The sequence below is a fragment of the Salvelinus namaycush genome, chromosome 42, assembly GCF_016432855.1.
Source record: "Salvelinus namaycush isolate Seneca chromosome 42, SaNama_1.0, whole genome shotgun sequence".
Lineage (NCBI taxonomy): Eukaryota > Metazoa > Chordata > Actinopteri > Salmoniformes > Salmonidae > Salvelinus > Salvelinus namaycush.
This window is the reverse complement of record NC_052348.1, coordinates 20,209,821-20,225,002: the sequence shown is the minus strand read 5'-3', so window position 1 is coordinate 20,225,002 and position 15,182 is coordinate 20,209,821. Positions and strand designations below refer to the sequence as shown.

The following is a 15,182-nucleotide window of genomic DNA, read 5'->3' as shown; positions in this document are numbered from 1 at the left end:
TCAAGTAGATGGATTATCTTGACAAAGGAGAAATGCTCACAAACAGGAATGTAAACAAATGTGTGCACAATTTTAGAGGAATAAGCTCTTTGGAAAAGCTGGACAATTTCTGGGATCTTTTTCAGCTCATGAAACATTACATGCTACGTTTATATTTTTCATTATAAATTATGGAATTGAGATTCTTCTGATTTAAATAAGTGTTTTTCTTATTTTGTATACAACACAGATATTGCGGGAAAATGGAGGCCGATGAAGGTCGTCACTAGTTACCACAGCAGCAAAGTCATACATCCCGCCTATTTCTACAATTTGTTCTTAAAATTGTATTGTAATGCTAATATTAACTACACTGCTAACCTTAAATAAAGACCAAAAAGCAAATTTCGTTTTCATAATTTTTTACGATATAACCGATTTTGACTTTGTGGCTGTGGTTACTAGTGACCACCGCACATAAACGAGTACTTACGGTATGTCACCAGCGCCACCTTGTCAGCTGTCCGGAACGAAACGGTTAACACCAACGCAATTGTTCCGCAAGTAGTTAATTTCCTAGTTCACTCCTGTAAACTCCTGTAGCCATGTCTTTCGAACTCGCCTTTCGTTGTCGTGTTGCCTCCATTATGGAAACTTTGACAGCAACAGCCTTGCAAGACATCTGTCAACTTATGGGAGAAACCTATGCTGCTCTTCGAGTGGAAATGGTGCATGAACAAAATCAAAGTTCGAGGACAAAATTGCAGGCGATGGAGAATGGGACAGGGGTGGAGAATCCAGCGATCTGCATGGAGCGCATTCAAAAACTCAGTGAGATTAAATATCTAACGATAGTTATGCCTATATGTAAATTGTCTATAGGAAGTGGGGATAGATATACAATAGCTAGCTATGTCGCCTAGTTAGCTAGCAGTCGCCTATTTATGAAAGTACGAGAGCGCTATTATTCATGACGTCGCCTGATCCTTCAGCGCTACAGTAGGCCTATTACTGTGCTCCTAATGTAATTTATTTAGCTTTAGTGAAGGTGCTTTACAAATACAATCTATTTATCCGATTAATATCTACCATCATGAGTGATGATTGCATATTTCCACTACATGTTTTTGAAGTTTCAGTCTCGTATAACCAACATTTTCAGAATCGCAAGCTTTATTTGTGCTAGTTTCCCCGCCAGGTTTGAGAAACTTCCCAGTCGTGGAGCAAATCCTCAATGAACAAGAGGCCAATGGTCTTTGGCTAGAAGGTGATCCTACTGTGGAAGATGAAGGTCCACCATCACTGGTACCAGAAGGAGAAGAGCCAGCACAGCCTCTTAGTCAGACAACAGACATGGTGAGTTGAGTTTGCTGATTTTATAAAGGTAGAGGCAGGTAACTGCCAAAATAAAAGAAATGCGAAAATAGTGTCTTAATAGGGTGTTGGGCCACCAGAACACCTTCAATGGGCCTTGGAATAGATTCTACAAGTGTCTGGAACTCTACTGGAGGGATGCAAACATTTATCCATGAGAAATTCCATAATTTGGTGTATTTGTTGATAGTGGTGGAAAATGCTGTCTCAGGTGCCGCTCCAGAATCACCCGTAAGTGTTAAATTGGGTCTAGATCTGGTGACAGAGACACATACTTTAACCCCCTATGCTCCTTTTAGACCCCTCTTTCAAAGTCCCTGAGATTTCTTCTAGCCATGGTAGCCTAACTAATGGGCAACTGGGCATATTTATACATTCCCTAAACATGATGGGATGTTAACAGGGCCTAAAATTTATTTTTTAAGGTAGATTTAAAAATCTACCAGCTACTCAGATTTTTTTTACCAGACAAAATATTCTCTTTAAAATTACACCAACAAAAAACAAGAAAATGGATGAGCATGCTTTGTAATGTTTATAAAACAAATGTATTACTAGTAAGAAGTAAAGTGGTGTATTGTTTTCATTTCATTTCATATGACCTGAATCTTTTAACCAAAATATCATAGATGAGACAAATGTTTTCACCTTGCCCTTTAAGGGCAGGAGGTTATGGTGATAATGCTACTTGAGTCATGTTTGTGCCTGTGAGTGAGTCTGACTAGTAGCAGCTTTGTCTTTTCCCTAGCAGTTGAAATGCAAACATTGAAGAAGAAGAAAAACCTACCTTGTGGGGGGGAAAAAAATAGCAACGAAACATAAGGACAATGTCTCACTTACGTAGACTTTAGTTTAAAGTAAATTAGACCAACTTGTATGCCTTACTTTCATTGTGCACACACCCCCCAGCCAGGCAGTGTTGCAGCGCGACGTGGGATAGGCTGTAGGATTCGTAGTTACTTGCCTTTGTGCAATTCATTCACCAGCTATGAATCAAAATGGCAGAAATACTATGAAAACCGCTACTGCAGCATTTCATTTACTATAAATGTGATTATACTTTGACATGCTCGCACTTTAGAGCCCTGACCACCCGCCAATGTGGATGGTGACAGACATCTTGCCCACCAATGCCAAAATTTACCCGCAGTTGACAGGTGTTCATTTTAGGCCCAGGATGTTAAGTACTTATTAACTTACGAACCACACCTGTGTGTAAGCACCTGCTTTCAATATACTTTGTATCCCTCATTTACTCAAGTGTTTCCTTTTATTTTGTCAGTTACATGTCTCAAAGAGCCTCTGGCTTATGCCCAGGTTTGATTGAAAACCATGTGACCATCTCACGCCCAGCAAACCTTACAAGTCCAGTGTAGAAGGCCTGTAACTGCAGATGGTAAGGCTTTAAATGACACTTAGATACCCTCTACAATCTAGGTTACAGATAGAACCTTTAGGGCTGGTTTCACAAGGATTCCTAACATATCTGAAGATATTTATTTGTGTAAAATATACACACAGTATACAAAACATTAAGAACACCTGTTCTTTCCATGACGTGTGAATCCAGGTGAAAGCTATGATCCCTTATTTATGTAACTTGTTAAATTGACTTCAATCAGTGTAGATCAGGAGTGTCAAACGCAATCAGCGCAAGGCCCATATTGAAAAAAATGAATTTGCGGGGCCAGACATGACCTATTATGTTTGTTTTTAAAAGAAAAATGTCATACAAAAGCGACCCAAACTGGCCATTGTTTTATTTGAAAAAATATGTCCCTTTATAATCGCCATTTATGTACAATGAACAAAAATGATGAACGTAACACAAAAAGCTTATTTCTCTCAAATGTTGTGCACAAATCTGTTTACATCCCTGTTAGTGAGCATTTCTTCTTTGCCAAGATAATCCATCCACCTGACAGGTGTTGCATATCAAGAAGCTGATTAAACAGCATGATCATTACAGGTTCACCTTTTGCTGGGGACAAAAGGACACTCAAATGTGCAATTTTGTCACGACACAATGCCGCAGATGTCTCAAGTTTTGAGCAAGTGTGCAATTTGCATGCTGACTGCAGGAATGTCCACCAGAGCTATTGCCAGAGAATTTAATGTTATTTTCTCTACCATAAGCCGCCTCCAATGTCGTGTTAGAATTTGGCACTACGTCCTACCGGCCTCAAAACCGCAGATCACGTAACCACGCCAGCCCAGGACCTCCATATCCGGCTTCTACACCTGCGGGATCGTCTGAGACCAGCCACCCGGACAGCTTGTTGTCCTCACCAGGGTCTTGACCTGACTGCAGTTCGGTGTCCTAACCCACTTGCAGTGGACAAATGCTCACCTTCGATGGCCACTGGCACACTGGAGAAATGTGCTTCTTCATGGATGAATCCCGGTTTCAACTGTACCGGGCAGATGGCGTGTATGGCGTCATTTGGGCGAGTGGTTTGCTGATGTTGATAACAGAGTGGCCTATGGTGGCGGTGAGGGTTATGGTATGGGCAGACCTAAACTATGGACAACATGCACAATTGCATTTTATCGATGGCAATTTGAATGCAGAGGTACCGTGACGAGATTCTGAGGCCCATTGTCATGCCATTAATCCGCCGCCATCATCTCATGTTTCAGCATGATAATGTACTGCCCCATGTTGCAACTATCTGTACACAATTCCAAGAAGCTGAAAATGTCCCAATTCTTCCATGGTGTGCATACTCACCATTCATGGCACTCATTGAGCATGTTTGGGATGCTCTGGATCGACGTGTAAGACAATGTTCCAGTTCCCACAAATATCCAGCAACTTCGCACCGCCACATTCCATAGGCCACAATCAACAGCCTGATCAAATCTATCCGAAGGAGATGTCACGCTGCATGAGGTAAATGGTGGTCACACCAGATACTGACTGGTTTTCTGATCCACGTCCCTACTTTTTTATTTTATTTTAAGGTATCTGTGACCAACAGATGCATGTCTGTATTCCCAGTCATGTGAAATCCATAGATTAGAAGAAAAAAATAAAATAATCATTAGGCCCTATTTCATTTCATTTCAATTGACTGATTAACTTATGAAATGTAACTTGGTAAAATCTTTGTACAAAAATATAAATGCAATATTTTCAGTGTACGTAGGATGCTGTTTATAGCATTTTTCACATTAAAATAAGAGAGCAATAATACACTTTCCCCTCTGCGTGATAAACGGGACACACGAAGCCGCGCAATTGACGTTGATAGATATATATATATATATTACTTTTAATTAACTGGGCAAGAACCAATTCTTATTTACAATGATGGCCTATCCCAGCCAAACCTGGACGATGCTGGGCCAATTGTGTGCCGCCCAATGGGACTCCCAATCACGGCCGGATGTGATATAGCCTGGATTTGAACCAGGGACTAGACCGCCTTAGACCGCTGTGCCACTCGGGAGCCCAATTCACCGATGTAAACCCATCATGCTGTAATTTAATAAGCAGATGACTCAACTGTTGACTCATTTATACTTGCTTGTATGAACTATTTTCCTTTAGTAATTTATAACTATGCGAATCCTTTGACATTTTGACAACTCAGATTACATTTTCTGTAGGCTGCAGCGATGACCCATTGGAACCCAAACTTGGCATGAACATTTAGCTTACAAGACGTTTTAAATGTAAGGTCTGGTAGATGATTCAGTCAGTGCCATTAGTGATGATATGACAAGGCGCTGGCTGGTTTGTGGGTCTGGGATGAGGGCTGTGTGTGTGGCAAAGCACTGCCGTTTGGTGTGCAGCACGTTGGCAGTGCTTGCTGTGACTTGTAGTGCAGCGCATCGCAGGCTGTATGGAAGCGTGCCAAAATGATTTGACAACCCAATGTGCCACGGACTGGATTTGGCACGAGATATAGCTATAGGGGAGGATGCCGATTTTAAAGAAGGATTTTTAAGCCTTGAGACATGGATTGTGTATTTGTGCAATTCAGAGGGTGAATGGGCAAGACAAAAGATTTAAGTGCTTTTGAACGGGGTATGGTAGTAGGTGCTGGGCACACCGGTATGTGTCAAGAACTGCAACACTGCTGGGTTTTTCAGTTTCCCGTGTGTATCAAGAATGGTCTACCACCCAAAGGACATCCAGCCAACTTGACATATTGGAAGCATTGAAGTCAACATGGGCCAGCATCCCCTTGGAACGCTTTCGACACAATCTAGAGTCCATTACCCGACAAATCAAGGCTGTTCTGAGGGCAAAAGGGGGTACAACTCAATATTAGGAAGGTGTTCTTATTGTCTTGTACACTCAGTGCATTCCATGATGTGTTCAACATATTCCATTATTTTGGTGTCATTCCCCCTGTAGTGTTTTCTATTGATTTATTTAAAAATAAATAAAACGACAAAGATGTTAGTATAACCATTGTATTTATGATCTACTAGTTTAATTAAAGGCTGTCTTTTGGAAGGGGGTGGAGACATGGCCTGCACCACCGGTCATCAAACAGGAGGAAATGGATGATGACGACATGGAGTCTCAAGGTCAGTTTCATCTTTTACTCTAATCTGTGTTCAATACAAAAGCACAGATTAGCTCAACTACACTAACTTGTAACAATTATAGTTACTGTGTGTTGTTGGTTACTTCCTCTCCAGCGTACGACAAGTGGATTCCAGTGACACACTGGGCCGATCAGAATATCACAGGAGAAAGTGACGAGCAAGAGAGAAGTCCAGCCTCTGGGGGATCCAGAGAACTTGGACTCGACGACTTCAAGACGGAACAGAGTCCGTTGCTGGTGTCAGCTGAGGATGCTCCGGCACCCACGAAGAAGAAATATGATAAAAGGTACAGCTGTGAAATATGTGGAAAGACTGAGAACAAGAAAGCCAGAATGACAAGTCACATGCGAAAGCACACAGGGTTGCCCTTCAACTGTGATATCTGTGGCGAGAAATTCCAGTGTCAGAAATTATTGACCAGACACAAGCGCTTCAATCACTACACAGGGATCATCTACAGTTGCTCTGTGTGCGGAAAAACTTTCATGCAGGTCACATCTCGCGACACGCATGAGCGTGGTCACACTGGAAAAAACTATTGGTGCTCAGACTGTGGCGAGACGTTCAAGGAACGCCAGGATCGCGACACACATGAGTGTATTGTTTACAAGGGAGAACGGCCCTTCAGCTGCTCAGAATGCAACGAGGACTTTCAAAGGCAGTACCATCTCAAAAAACACCAGCTGGAAAAACACCCTCTAATGGTGGACCAGACTGTCGAACCAGAACCTGAGTCCAAGGACATTGAGGACCAACATATACAGTTGTCTGAGAGTTCTGAGGCACCCACGCGTTTCACCTGTGACATATGTGGAATGACTATTATGAATAAAGGCAACATTAACAGACACATGTTAACACACACAAAGAAGCCCTTTAGTTGTGATATCTGTGGTGAGAATTTTAAGCGCAAAGCCCAATTTACCCGACATCAGAGCAAACACGCGAGAGTTGAGGAGAAAGTAGAAAAACCCTACAGTTGCACTGTGTGTGGCATGACGTTTGTATATTCTAAAATGCGCAACAACCATGAGCGCAAACATATTGGAGAAGACTATTGTTGTTCAGACTGTGGCAAGACATTCAAGGAGCGTCAGGAGCGCGACACACACGAGTGCATTGTTTTCAAAGGAGACCGGCCCTTCAGATGCTCAGAGTGCAACGAGGACTTTGAAAGGCAGGACCATCTCAAACAACACCAGCTGGAAAAACACCCTCTAATGGTGGACCAGCCTGTCGAACCAGAACCTGAGTCCAAGGACATTGAGAACCAACAGAGTCAGTTGTCTGAGAGTTCTGAGACTGAGGCACCCACGCGTTTCACCTGTGACACATGTGGTATGATTATTATGAATAAAGGCAACATTAACAGACACATGTTAATACACAAAAAGAAGCCCTTTAGTTGTGATATCTGTGGTGAGAATTTTAAGCGCCACACCTGTTTAGCCAAACATCAAGGAAAACACGAGAGTGTTGAGGAGAAAGTAGAAAAACCCTACAGTTGCTCTATGTGTGGAATGATGTTTGTATATCCTAAAATGCGTGACAACCATGAAAGCAAACACATTGGAGAAGACTTCTGGTGCTCAGGATGTGACAAGACGTTCAAGGAGCGAGGGGATCGCGATGTGCACAAATGCGTTGTTTACAAGGGAGACCGACCCTTCAGATGCTCCGAGTGCAACGAGGACTTTGAAAGACAGTACCATCTCAAAAGACACCAGCTGGAAAAACACCCTCTAATGATGAACAAGCCACGTCCCGGTCATGATACTGCGATGGTAGTACAGGGAGCACAGCCTTCAAATGACAATGACCCTAAGGCCGATATGAGTACGTTAGGTGGAAAAGTTCCAGTAACATAACCTGAGTTTAAGTTGACACAAGTGAAATGGCTTCAACTGAATTGAGTTGTTTTGGTAAGTACAAAAAGGATAGACATGAAATTGAATGAAGGGGTGACGGATAGCGTTGGAAATAGTGTGTAGAATAACGATGGGACTGGGATTCAATCCCACACAGGCAGGGGATCGCATCTCTGCCTTTACTGCACAACTAACTTCAGGCACCTGGATAATGTTTTACAGCCATCTTTAATGCTCATGTTGGGCCTAGATTCGATCTGGACTGTTACAGCGCGCTTCACGTTTTTAAATTACGTTTCCGATTGAGCCAAAATATGCAGCATTTAACGTGAATAGACTGTGATTCCCAAACCACCCCCTCACCCCTACCAACTCACTCGGAGGGCTCTCCGTTGTCACGTGTTGCTGTCAACTCCCAAGGGTGACTTCCAAAGAGAGGCGAGGGGATCAATAAACTGTCCACTTCGGGACACACTCGTGGGTATACTGATGATTTGTCTGGACTGATGGATTGTTTACATAGCAGGTTAGGAGAACTAACCGCAGCCTGTTAGGATAATTAACATAGTAGGTTAGGAAAAGGGTTAGAGTTAGGCTTAACTAAAATGCTACAGTTGTCCACAACTAGATGCAGCTGTAGGTCTACTCCGTCTAGCCACAACCATCTAAACCATCAGCTATGTCAGGGGTTCCCAAACTTTTTTGCCCAGACCCCCTCCTTCCAACATTGGGGACCACCCTGTGCCCCGCGTCTATTTTCTAAGTATATTTCTCTGTTCACACTCCTCTTGATGGTGGGGAGAATTTTGCAGTTTTAAAGCTCATTTTTCTTATTCTATACATTTAGCCAAATCTGTGTGTTCATGTGGTATTTGAGTGACTCAAACATTACAACAATCTATGGGCTAAAAAACGTCTTCACAAAGGCTTGTATTAGAGTTGTTAAGCAAAATGGAATTGAGAAATATTTCTTGTGACTCAGTGGTTTCAGTAACAGCATTTATTTTTTTAAGGTTTGTCTACTCGATATGTTCTTGTTTATTGAGAGGAATAAAAATGTGTAAAAACCTGTGATATCGTTTCGTTTTATTATTTTGCATGTACAATACAAATACTGGATCAGCTTGTCAAATTGAGGAGGCAGATAAACGAGTGTTTACGGTATATCACCGTTGCAACCTCGTCAGTTGTCCGGAACCGAACGGCCATCAGCAATTCAAACGCTCCAACAGTAATTTAACACTGCAAAATTAGCGTGGTTAGTGAATTTTGTAGCCATGTCTTTCGAACTCGCTTTTGGTTCTCGTGTTGCCTCCATTATGGAAACTTTGACAGAAAAAGCCGTGCAAGACATCTGTCAACTTATGGGAGAAACTTATGCTGCTCTTCGAGTGGAAATGTTGCATGAACAAAACCAAAGATCGATAAAGTTACAGGCGATTGAAAATAACATCGAGAAGGAGAAGCCAGCGAACTGCATGGAGATGATTCAAAAACCAGGTGAGTCATAACCAAACTACGTTGGTTATGCGTATAGGCTGTGTCTGTAGGAAGCTTGCCTACAATTAGCTAGCTAGCCATGTCACTTACTCACTTGAAGCCTACAGTAACTAACGTTACACATCTCCCGGTCGAAGAGGATATCTAATAGTCGCCTGTCTGGGGGACGCTCTAGCTCCAAGTCTGGACAGTAACTAGCCTCAACGATTCCGGGAGGCTTCTCTCTCGTCTCTAACATGTAACGTTAGGCTCACTTTTTGCTAACAGTCCCATCACAAGTCAGACGGTAGAATAAACTTTATTTTACCAGTTGTCTGCTGATTGTTGTCCTATGTTGGAGGTAATCTGAGACAATACGCTGGTCTGTATCTCGTTTTGTCTTTCTGGTTCGTATTTTCAATGCAAACGCAATTCGCACGCCACTTGCACAATATTTCAACAATGGCCGAGATTAACCGAAGCACAGACCAAACATTGTCCCACGCAATCACCTGGTAAATTTCACAAACATGTCCAGTTGATTAAGAGGGAATGCGCTCTGGTTGACAACGTTCGCCTATTGTTTACATATTGTGCATCACGTGAAATGCGTCAGGAGATGGAAAATACAAGCAACAGAACCTACTGGTGCAGCAAAAAGTCGGGTTAACACTTTCCACTTCCTACTGCTAAAAGGACCAATGGACAGGCCAACCGGTAAAGTATGTTAAATTAACATTGTATTCACAATTCTGGCTGGAAAATACTTGCATCTTTTTTTACAGCAACTTATTTCTGACTGTCCATGGAGTAACCTTGGTAACAGTCTGTTGCCAGTAACGTTAGTAGGCGGATTACTATGCTATCACCTCCTTAGTGAAACGTAGCTATAGCAAATGCAACCTAGTTCTCAGAAAAACATAGTTACGCCATCCTGCCATGAGTGATGATTGCATATGCCCACTATGTTTGGGAAATCTGAGCCTCGATAACCCAGTTTTGTGTTGAACACATTTTTTTTTTAAATCTGTATTTGTATGTTAGCTTCCCCAACAGGTTTCAGAAACTTCCCAGTCGTGGAGCAAATCCTCAATGAACAACAGGCCAATGGTCTTTGGCTAGAAGGTGATCCTACTGTGGAAGACGAAGGTCCACCGTCACTTGTACCAGAGGAAGAACAGCCATCACAGGCTTTTGGTCAGATGACAGACATGGTGAGTTTAGCTTGTCGTTTGGCTGTCGATTTAGATATGTCTCAGAGCTGCACTGACTACGCCTAGCCAGATGTCATTGAAAACCATGCAAACGTTTCAAGTCCTGTGTAGCAGGCCTGTAACTGCAAGTAATAATGCTTTGAATGACACCTAGGCAAGCTCTATACTGTCTAGTCTACAGATGATAAAACGTTTAGGGCTCCCAAGGATTCTCATTTAAACATAAATGCCCTTCTGAAGACATTTGTCTAAAATATATTCCATAATTTGTGTTCAACATATTCCATTATTTTGGTGTCATTCCCCCTGTTTTTGTAATAAAAACAATAAAACAAATGCTAGTGTTGGTGTAATTGTTGCTGTATGATCAGTTTAGTAACAGCATTGGTTGTCTTTTGGAAGGGGGCGGAGACATGGCCTGCACCACCTGTCATAAAACAGGAGGAAATGGATGATGGTGACATGGAGTCTCAAGGTCAGTTGACGCTATTATTTTAATATATGTTCAATACAAAAAGCACAACTCTGCAGCATGAGTTATTCTTAGCTTCTGTATTTGCCACTGAGAAATATCCCTGTGAAATATATTGTTGGTGACTTCCTTTCCAGGTTATGGCAAGGAGATTCGAGACACTCACAAGGCCAACCAGAATATCACAGGAGAAAGTGATGAGCCAGACAGAAGTCCAGCCTCTGGGGGATCCAGAGAACTTGGACTCGACGACTTCAAGAGAGAACAGAGTCCGTTGCTGGTGTCAGCTGAGGATGCAGCGGCACCCACAAAGAAGAAATGTAATAATATAAAAATGTACACGTGTGAAGTATGTGGTAAGATTGAGACCAAGAAAGGCACAATGACAAGTCACATGATAAAGCACACAGGGCTGCTCTTTAGCTGTGATATCTGTGGTGAGAAATTCAAGCGTCGAGACTGCTTGACCAGACACAAGCGCTCCAATCACTACACAGGGATCATCTACAGTTGCTCTGTGTGCGGAAAAACCTTCCGGCAGGCCACATCTCGCGACACGCATGAGCGTGGTCACACTGGAAAAAACTATTGGTGTTCAGACTGTGGCGAGACGTTCAAGGAGCGCCAGGATCGCGACACACATGATTGCATTGTTTACAAGGGAGACCGGCCCTTCAGCTGCTCAGAGTGCAACGAGGACTTTCAAAGGCAGTACCATCTCAAACAACACCAGCTGGAAAAACACCCTCTAATGGTGGACCAGACTGTCCACTATAAACTCAGATGCTCTGTGTGTGGAAAAGTGTTCACGCACATCAAATGGTTAATCAGGCATGAGCGCACTCACAGGGGAAAAAATGAGCGCAGAGATCATGACCCACACGAGTCCTTTGTTGAAGATCCTATCAACAAACAACTTGAGTCAAAGGACCTAGAGGGTCAGTTTGGGTCAGTTGAGAGTTCTGAGGCACCCATAAGGAGTGAAATGATACGGTACACCTGTGAAATATGTGGAAAAACTTGGGCGACTAAAAGTGGCATGCGCAGTCACCTGGTAATACACAAAAAGAAGCACTATACCTGTGATGTCTGTGGCAAGGTATTTAGGCTCAAATCTCTGTTCACAATGCATCAGCTCAGACACACTGGATTTAAAAGTCAGTACCAGCTTGAAAAACACCCTCTAAAGTTGGAGCAGCCATGTTCTGATCATGATACTGCCATGGTAGTTCAGGGAGCACAGCCTTCTACTGACAGTGACTTAAAGACAGATATGAGTGCCCTAGGTGGTTCAAGTTCAGGTCCCACAGACTAAGTTGAGCAACGATCACAGTAACTATGTCAAAAACGACGTGTTCCTATAGAAGTCGAGGAAGCACAGCCTACGCCTGCCTGAAAATGGCTGCTCCCTTTTTGTCCCCACTGAAGATGACAAGTTAAATGGCTTCAACTGAATGAAGTTGTTTTGTAAAGTACAAAACATTTACACATGAATAAAGGGCCAATGGAGAGTGGGGAAATAGTGTGTAGAACAGCTACGGGACTGGAATTAGACGGGAGTGGCAGGGGATTACATATGCGCAGAGAGGGGTGGGCTTCACTGCACATCGTTCCTCAGGCACCTGGATTATCTTTTTAAGCAATTATTTGATTCTAATCCTCATGTAAATTTATTTTAGGCTGAATTTTGTTACATGCAGCTTGGATTTTTCCTTTCATGCCAATAAAACTTATTTGAATCTGGAGAGAAGGGTGTAATTGCGGCCTGCAATTCGGGGTCTTCCTGCATGTGGGTGTTTGTATCTGCAGGAATCCCTCTTTACACTTCTATGTTTAAGCTAGGACTCCAGGTACACAGGCTGGAGGCGGGGTTCCTGTGCAGGAAGTGAGTTTGTTTATACAGGACTTCCCGCCCCTCCTACATCAACCAATCATGTCAATGCGGAGCTATACCGGTAAATCCAGAATATTATAAGTGTCACTTAAACACAAGCTGGAATGCACACATGCAGTAACGGCCCGCGATCACACACACTTGAATCTGGACAGCAAGGGTTGGTTGGAGAAGCAATGTAAATCAAAATTATGAAACGTATAGATCTTTCTTCTGACTTATCAGTTGAACCAGTTACAGCTTTCCTTTTTAGGGTTTTTCAAATTGAGATTTTTTTTGTGGCAGATAAACTACTATTTACGCTGCCACTGGCGCAACTTTCAACCCCAACTCAACTACTCCAGTAATTTCGTTCTCACTGGGAGAATCTCAGGGGCTTACACCTCGCGTCCGTTCTCCTCAAAACCAATTGGAGGAGAATGTCAGTGTGGCGAGACCTCTGGCTTTTTCCTCCAATGGGTTTTGAGAGAGGACTCACACTGATTCAGTCACATCACATGCATCATCTCCTTAATGTTTGAAGCCATGTCTGTCGAACTCGCCTTTCGTTGTCGTGTTGCCTCCATTAGGTCAACTTTGACAGCAACAGCCTTGCAAGACATCTGTCAACTTATGGGAGAAACCTATGCTGCTCTTCGAGTGGAAATGGTGCAGGAACAAAATCAAAGTTCAAGGATAAAGACAAAGTTGCAGGCGATGGAGAATAGCACCTGGACGGAGAAGCCAGCGATCTGCAGGGAGAGAATGCAAAACCTCGGTGAGATTAAATAAATACAGACAGTTATGAGTACAGGTTGATTACAAATAGGCTATAGCTAGCGATGTGTTATTTCCCCACTTGTAAGATAGCGAGCTAGCATTCTGCCTCCCTGGCTGAATGTGTGGTCTGTGGGGGGTGCCCTGGCTCTGTTAAGTAAAGTATTCATGACAAGCAGTGAAAAGATGCTTTACAAATACAATCTAATCTATTTTACATATAAATGTCATGAGTGCTGATGGCCAATATTTCCACTATGTTTTGTGAAATCTGAGCCTCGTTATCACTGTATTTTCTTGAACCAGATTTGAAGGAAATCATCTGTATTTGTTTGTTGGCTACCCCACCAGGTTTGAGAAACTTCCCAGTCGTTGATCAAATCCTCAATGAACAAGAGGCCAATGGTATTTGGCTAGAACATGAGCCTACTGTGGAAGATAAAAGTCCGCCATCACTGGTACCAGAGGGAGAAGAGCAATCACAGGCTCTTAGTCAGACAACAGACATGGTGAGTTGAGCTTGTGGTTTGGCTGTTGATTTTGTAAGGGTAGATATCTCTCAGAGCCGCGCTGTTTACACACAGGTTTAATGGAAAACCATGTGAGCATGTCACGCCCAGCCAAAGTTACACATCCAGTGTAGCAGGCCTGTAACCGTAAATAGTACCGTAAGGCTTTGAATAACACCTAAATAAACTCTATATACCATCTAGGATACAGATAAAACGTTTTAGGTTTGGTTTCCCAAGGATTCTCCTTTAAACATGAAATATATAAATACCCGCGTGTTCCATGATTTATGTTCAACATAGTTTTCATTGAATACTTTTTTTTTAACCACAAGATGCTTGTGTATCTGTTGCTCTGTGATCTACTAGCTTAAAAGCTGATAACATCATTGGTTGTCTTTTGGAAGGGGGTGGAGACATTTCCAGTACGACCTGTCATAAAACAGGAGGATGATGATGACATGGAGTCTCAAGGTCAGTTGAATCTATTATTGTAATTTATGTTCAATACAAAAAGCACAACTCTGCAGCATGAGCTTTACTCTTCTTTGAAACAATTAGGGCTTCTGTATTGGCCAATATGATGGATCACTAAGAAATGTACTGTTGGTGACTTTCTTTCCAGCTTACAGTGTGTGGATTACAGAGACTCGCAAGGCCAATCAGAATATCACAGGAGAAAGTGATGAGGACGAGAAGTCCAGCCTCTGGGGGATCCAGAGAACTTGGACTCGACGACGTTAAGAGAGAACAGAGTCCGTTGCTGGTGTCAGCTGAGGATGCAGCGGCACCCACAAAGAAGAAATATAATAATATAAATATAAAAATGTACACCTGTGAAATATGTGGTAAGATTGAGACCAAGAAAGGCACAATGACAAGTCACATGATAAAGCACACAGGGCTGCCCTTTAGCTGCGATATCTGTGGTGAGAAATTCAAGCTTCGCAACTTCATGACCAGACACAAGCGCTCCAAACACACAGTGAAAACGTACAGTTGCTCTATGCAAAAAAACCTTCCGGCAGGCCACATTTCACGACACACATGAGCGTGGTCACACTGGAAAAAACT

The 15,182-nt window shown here is 42.7% G+C and overlaps 2 protein-coding genes across 5 annotated transcripts; both read left to right on the top strand.

Annotated features, from left to right (window-relative positions):
* The first annotated feature begins 546 nt into the window (after window positions 1-546).
* Window positions 547-8,856, top strand: LOC120035037 (zinc finger protein 84-like). 4 transcript variants are annotated; one of them, XM_038981798.1, is made up of 4 exons: window positions 547-810; window positions 1,178-1,335; window positions 5,823-5,895; window positions 6,010-8,856. In XM_038981798.1, the coding sequence occupies exons 1-4, from the start codon at window positions 585-587 to the stop codon at window positions 7,782-7,784; spliced, it is 2,232 nt and encodes a 743-aa protein (XP_038837726.1). In that variant the 5' UTR covers window positions 547-584; the 3' UTR covers window positions 7,785-8,856. The 4 variants fall into 4 exon arrangements, with proteins under 4 accessions (XP_038837726.1, XP_038837725.1, XP_038837727.1 ...); XM_038981797.1 differs by having other exon boundaries at window positions 1,166-1,335; XM_038981799.1 differs by having other exon boundaries at window positions 547-1,335.
* A 127-nt stretch (window positions 8,857-8,983) lies between these two features.
* Window positions 8,984-12,694, top strand: LOC120035167 (zinc finger protein 665-like). The gene is made up of 4 exons (XM_038981988.1): window positions 8,984-9,284; window positions 10,308-10,477; window positions 10,880-10,952; window positions 11,087-12,694. The coding sequence occupies exons 1-4, from the start codon at window positions 9,062-9,064 to the stop codon at window positions 12,262-12,264; spliced, it is 1,644 nt and encodes a 547-aa protein (XP_038837916.1). The 5' UTR covers window positions 8,984-9,061; the 3' UTR covers window positions 12,265-12,694.
* The last annotated feature ends 2,488 nt before the right edge of the window (window positions 12,695-15,182 follow it).